The 6,379-nt window shown below is 34.8% G+C and overlaps 1 protein-coding gene across 2 annotated transcripts; it reads left to right on the plus strand.

The window, feature by feature from the left end:
• The first annotated feature begins 206 nt into the window (after positions 1 to 206).
• Positions 207 to 4,450, plus strand: LOC115701382 (FT-interacting protein 3). 2 transcript variants are annotated; one of them, XM_030629164.2, is made up of 3 exons: positions 207 to 751; positions 1,171 to 1,241; positions 1,541 to 4,450. In XM_030629164.2, the coding sequence occupies exon 3, from the start codon at positions 1,655 to 1,657 to the stop codon at positions 3,977 to 3,979; it is 2,325 nt and encodes a 774-aa protein (XP_030485024.1). In that variant the 5' UTR covers positions 207 to 751; positions 1,171 to 1,241; positions 1,541 to 1,654; the 3' UTR covers positions 3,980 to 4,450. The 2 variants fall into 2 exon arrangements, with proteins under 2 accessions (XP_030485024.1, XP_030485025.1); XM_030629165.2 differs by lacking the exon at positions 1,171 to 1,241 and having other exon boundaries at positions 223 to 751.
• Positions 4,451 to 6,379: the final 1,929 nt, after the last annotated feature.

The following is a 6,379-nucleotide window of genomic DNA, read 5'->3' on the forward strand; positions in this document are numbered from 1 at the left end:
AAATAGTATACTATTATACTAGTGGATATTATTCTCCATGGTGAATATACTAAATAAATAAATAAAATAAACTAAAAATATTGTAAATAATAAAGAAATGAAATTTTGGGTAAGAGAGCGTTACAACTTACAAACTTCCTCTGAATAACAACAGATAATTCTGTGAGGTCACATGTGTGAGTTCCGACCAGAGTCGTTGACACGCTTGACTCGGGCCCCATTACTCTACGCCTCACCCCACACTACCACTGTACACCAACAGAAAGAAAAGAAAGAAAGAAAGAGAAGGTGGAATAAAGCAAAAAGAAAAAGAGCTTCTTCTCTGTATATTTCTCTCAGATTCATCAGATCCCACCCTAAAAGCAAAAACATCCACATCTCTCTCCATTTTTCTCAGTTTCTTACTTTTTTTTTCCTGGTTCTATTTTGAGAAGGGTTTCTGTTTGTTCCTCTTCTTTCATTAATATTACTACCCTTACTTTTGTTTTTCTTTCTCCAGTTCAGTGTTTCTACAAACCCATTGAAACTCATTCTTGTATGAGTTCAATCTTCGGCTTTTTCGTTCTGTTTTGCGGACGACAAAAGTGGGTTTAGGATTGTTTCTAGTGAAATCATTTGGGAAGTTCGTCGGTTTCTAAAGATTTTTTTTTTCCTTAATGCACCGCTTTGCATTACTCTGGTCTGGCTTTTGCACCGACTTCATTAGGGTTTCTCTGAGGGTTTAAAATCTATCAGTGTCCTTGTTTCTGAGGTCAGATTCAACTTACTTTTCTCCATATTTATCCTCTCCTTTACTTTTTTTTTTATTTATTTTATATATAAACACATATATTTTGGCTGGGTCTGTTTGGTTTCTGGTAAAACTAAGGAAACTAAACTCAATAAAGGGTTGGAAAGAGAATTTATATGTTATGGATTATGAAAATAAGTTTACTCGTTAGATGTTCTTCTTTTTGGTCTGCATATTGTCACCGAAGTTCTCATAAACAAAAGAAAAAGAAGTGTTTTCCTCTTGTGACTAAGCCATTTATTTCTCCACATTTTCTCAGTTACCAAACAGGCGAACGAGTTTTGCATAATTTTTCAATGTACATGTTTGTGTTAAAGCTACTTGGGTTTCTCAGATGGTAGCTTTTCTGCCTTACTAACTTTGTAATTTTACCATTTCAGTCTTTTCAGTGCTTTCAGCATTCAGATCTGAAGCTTGGGTTTCTCAATTCTCAGATGATATTTTGTTAAAGGTCATTCTCGTACTTACATTTAAATTCTTCATGATCTAGGTTTTCCCTGCAACGATTTTTCTCATCCATAGTTTTTTGTAGTTTGCGTTTTGTTAACATTAGCATGTCGTTTCGATTACCATCCTTGCATATAATGGTTTTGTTTTCCTTTTTAAACGGTTGCATATATTCTTGTTTGTCTTAGGTATATCCGCTTTATTCTTTTTATAGTTATAAATTTGCGAATATTTAGATAGCTTTATTTTGATATGTGTGGTAACGGCTACTTGACCATGTTTTTATTTCTTTCGATTTTCTAGGTTTCTGGGAACCTTTGAATTTATTCAAATTCAGTTCCCTTGTTGATATTTTCCTACCGTTCGTCATCCACATCGGATTTTGCCATCTGGGCATCTTTGGTTTGAACCAAAAAGATGCAGAGGCCTCCGCCGGAAGATTTCTCCTTGAAGGAGACAAACCCACATCTTGGTGGGGGAAAGATCACTGGAGACAAGCTTACGAGCACCTATGATCTCGTTGAGCAAATGCAGTATCTCTATGTCCGAGTCGTTAAGGCCAAGGATTTACCTGGAAAAGATGTGACTGGCAGTTGTGACCCTTATGTTGAAGTTAAACTCGGAAACTATAAGGGTACAACTCCACATTTCGAGAAGAAACCTAATCCAGAGTGGAATCGGGTGTTTGCTTTCTCGAAAGATCGGATTCAGTCTTCTGTTCTTGAGGTTACTGTCAAGGACAAGGATTTTGTGAAGGATGATTTCATGGGTCGTGTTCTTTTCGACATGAATGAGATTCCGAAACGAGTTCCACCTGATAGTCCTCTTGCTCCACAATGGTATAGGTTAGAGGATAGAAATGGGGTTAAGGTTAAGGGAGAGCTTATGTTAGCTGTTTGGATGGGAACCCAAGCTGACGAAGCCTTCCCTGAAGCATGGCATTCTGATGCTGCAGCAGTGAGTGGGGCTGATGGTCTTGCAAATATGCGGTCAAAGGTATATCTTTCTCCAAAGCTTTGGTATTTGAGGGTTAATGTAATTGAAGCTCAGGACTTGATACCGACCGACAAGGGTAGATATCCCGAAGTTTTTGTGAAGGCTACACTTGGAAATCAGGCTTTGAGGACCAGAATTTCTCAAAACAGGGGTATCAATCCCATGTGGAATGAAGATTTGATGTTTGTAGCATCAGAACCTTTTGATGAGCCCTTGATTTTAAGTGTGGAGGACAGAGTTGCACCAAACAAGGAGGAAGTTCTGGGAAGGTGTGGAATTCCTTTGCAGTATGTGGACAGGAGGTTAGATCATAAACCTGTAAATACAAGGTGGTTTAATCTTGAAAAGCATGTGATCATAGACGGAGAAAAAAAGAAGGATATTAAGTTTGCTAGCAGGATTCATATGAGGATCTGTCTTGAAGGTGGTTACCATGTTCTTGATGAATCAACACATTATAGTAGTGACCTCCGACCTACTGCAAAACAGCTGTGGAAGACTAGCATAGGAGTTCTTGAGGTGGGAATTCTGAATGCTCAGGGATTGATGCCAATGAAGACGAAAGATGGAAGGGGAACTACTGATGCTTATTGTGTGGCCAAATATGGGCAGAAGTGGGTTCGGACCAGAACTATTATTGATAGCTTTACTCCCAAGTGGAATGAGCAGTATACGTGGGAAGTCTCTGATCCCTGTACAGTTATTACAATTGGGGTTTTTGATAACTGTCATTTGCAAGGTGGAGACAAGGGTGGTGGGGCAAAGGATTCTAGGATTGGTAAGGTAAGGATTCGTCTTTCCACCCTTGAAACAGATAGGGTTTACACACACTCGTATCCTCTTCTTGTTCTACACCCAAATGGGGTGAAGAAGATGGGTGAAATTCATTTGGCTGTGAGGTTCACTTGTTCTTCTTTGCTCAATATGATGCACATGTACTCTCAACCGCTGTTACCAAAAATGCATTATATTCATCCATTAACAGTTAGCCAACTTGATAGCTTGAGGCACCAGGCTACTCAAATTGTATCAATGAGATTGAGCAGGGCTGAACCACCCTTGAGGAAAGAAGTGGTTGAATTTATGCTTGATGTGGGCTCTCACATGTGGAGTATGAGGAGAAGCAAAGCCAACTTTTTCCGAATTATGGGAGTCTTGAGTGGACTTATTGCTGTTGGAAAATGGTTCGATCAGATCTGCAACTGGAAAAACCCCATTACAACTGTTCTGATTCATATCCTGTTTATAATATTGGTTATGTACCCTGAGCTTATATTGCCTACAATTTTCCTCTACCTCTTCTTGATTGGAGTCTGGTACTATAGATGGAGGCCGAGGCATCCTCCTCACATGGACACTCGGCTCTCACATGCTGACTCTGCACACCCCGATGAACTCGATGAAGAATTTGACACATTCCCAACTTCCCGACCTACCGACATTGTAAGGATGAGATACGATCGGTTGAGGAGTATTGCCGGGAGAATCCAAACAGTGGTTGGCGACTTGGCCACTCAAGGGGAGAGGCTGCAATCTCTCTTGAGCTGGAGGGACCCAAGAGCAACTGCTCTATTTGTGCTCTTCTGTCTGATTGCTGCCATTGTCCTGTATGTTACACCATTCCAAGTTGTGGCACTTCTCACTGGATTCTACGTTTTGAGACATCCGAGATTCCGTCATAAGCTTCCTGCTGTGCCTCTGAATTTCTTCAGGAGGTTGCCTGCAAGAACTGACTGCATGTTGTGATCAGGGCCAGTTCACTGCAAATTGCCATTGAGTTTTCTGTCACAAGAACCTTCTCCATTGTGGTGACAAAAGTGAAGAAGATCTAGTAATATATAAACCTTTGTTTATTTTCAATGTTTAACAATCATGGAAGGAGCAGAAACAAAAAGAGCTTATTTATTCCCAGTGTTTTAGCAGCTGATGATGTATGGACCCTTCACTTGAAGGTAGTAGTTTTTTCCATGAATTTTCAGTTCATCATGTCAGCTGCATGATTTTTCTTTTGCCCCCTTCCTTCCTTTTTCGTTTTTGGACTTGACCTTATTATGTTAATTATTTATGTTATTTGTAATCTTGTAGGCTGTGATTGGAATTAGTTTATTCTGAATCTCTATGTGCTTAATTAGATTTTGACAAAGTTTTCTTCAGAATGATTATTTGAACCTTTTTTGAGTTCTGTACCATGTGATATAAAACCTGGTCTACAATCCACATTCCATCTATTTGTGATCTTTATTTAGATTCTCTTTTACATATAAGTTAACCTTATTTAATTTTGGCTAATTAGGATTTTTGCTTATGAACTTTAACATGTACTAAATTATGCTCTCTGAATTTTTGTCGTTAAAAATTCTTGTTGAACTATTGAGATTGTTAGATTTAGGGACTTTTGTTCAATTTTAATAAGAAAAGTATAACATGGATAAAAGTTTAGGAGGTATGATTTGACACATGTCAAAGTTCGAAGAGCGTGATTTGGTAGAAATTAAAATTTGGAGAGCATGATTTAGTACATAAATAATCACTAAATTAGTACAATTGAATGAAATTGGACAAAAGTCCTTAAATTTGATAATCTCATTGGTTCAGGGAAATTTTTAACGATTAGAAAAGTTGGGTGATACATAGTAGAAAACTCCATACTAGTAGCTTTTTAACGTGTAGATTAATGATATTAATATTTTAAAGGGGAATTATTTCATAGGGTGATTCTACAATGCACTCTCTTAAAAGAGATGTACTGATGCACCCTTGACTTATTTCGGCATCCAGAAAAATATTTTAGTTTAATTTTTTTCATATTCGTGTACGTTATAGCTATTGAAGATAACTTACAAAATTTTGAAAAATTCTGAATAATTTACAATATAGAAAATAATGTTCAAACTGTCTATTTTACACGCGTATAAAATAAAGTAGTCACGCGTGCAACACACTGTTTGAACATATTTTTTGACATGTTAAACTTTTCCAAATTTCTTAAAATTTTGCTGGATGTCTTAAATAACTATAACGTGTATGACCATGAAAAAAAATGACTAAAAAATTATTTCGGGTGCTAAAACAGATAAGGGTGCATCAATATATCTATTTTAAGGGGGTGTATTGTAGAATTTCCCTATTTCATATACTATTTTTTTAATTTTTTTTTTTTTTCAAATTTACAGTTTGAGTTTCTAAGTGGTTGCAGCCCTAGTTGCAATAGGGGTTTCTATACAATTTTTTGTTGCAATTTAAGTTACAGTGCTAGTTGCAATAGGAGTTTTTATGTACAATTTCGTAAAAATGTAAAAAAAATAAAATAAAAAGAACTGTTTTGAAATGTAAAAATAAAAGAACCCATATTTTAAATAATAAATCACATGTCTCGGTTAATAGATAATTTTAATATTACTTGTTTTGTCTTAAAATGTTTATCTCCCTTTTAGTTTGTGGGACAATTAATTTGTATCATTATTATTTTATAATGCACGCTATCAATGCATTTTCACAATTATTACTCTTTGAATCTTGATAAGCAAAATTTTACCAAACTATTAATTATTTTCAATTGAGGAGTGCTAATCACACTCTATTTTACACTCTCTTTTGCACTCTCTTTATATTTTAATGACAAGTGTCACTTTATAAGCAATGCTTACTTATGCCTAATAATTAGTCTTAACATTATAATTTAATTACATTTGTGCCATTCTAATTAAATTGTCTACTATTCTACTAATTTAGCAATTTGTTCTCTATAGGAGAATAAATATATTTTTAATTGTTTAGTTTTTTCATCATTTAAACAAAAACTATGATTATAATTATGTATTCTTGTAAATTATAATTTTTATAAAGTTTGCATATCATTTGTAGGAGAGTTATAACACGAGTACATGCAATTTTTTTTCTTAATGTTTTATATTAATACTCTTTTAAATTTAAAGTTACTAATATTATAATGGTGTTAGTATATATATTATTGTTTTTCTTTTCATTTTTTAATTAATTAATAAATTTTATTATATTTTTATGAATACTTTAATTTTCGTTATGTAAATTATTTCAATTAATTAATGATCTTATTCTTTCTTAACATTGAATTTAATAATTTATTATTTTTGATTTACTAATAGATTAGAACTATTTTCGAGAAGA

The sequence above is a fragment of the Cannabis sativa genome, chromosome 8 (assembly GCF_029168945.1).
Source record: "Cannabis sativa cultivar Pink pepper isolate KNU-18-1 chromosome 8, ASM2916894v1, whole genome shotgun sequence".
Taxonomy (NCBI): domain Eukaryota; kingdom Viridiplantae; phylum Streptophyta; class Magnoliopsida; order Rosales; family Cannabaceae; genus Cannabis; species Cannabis sativa.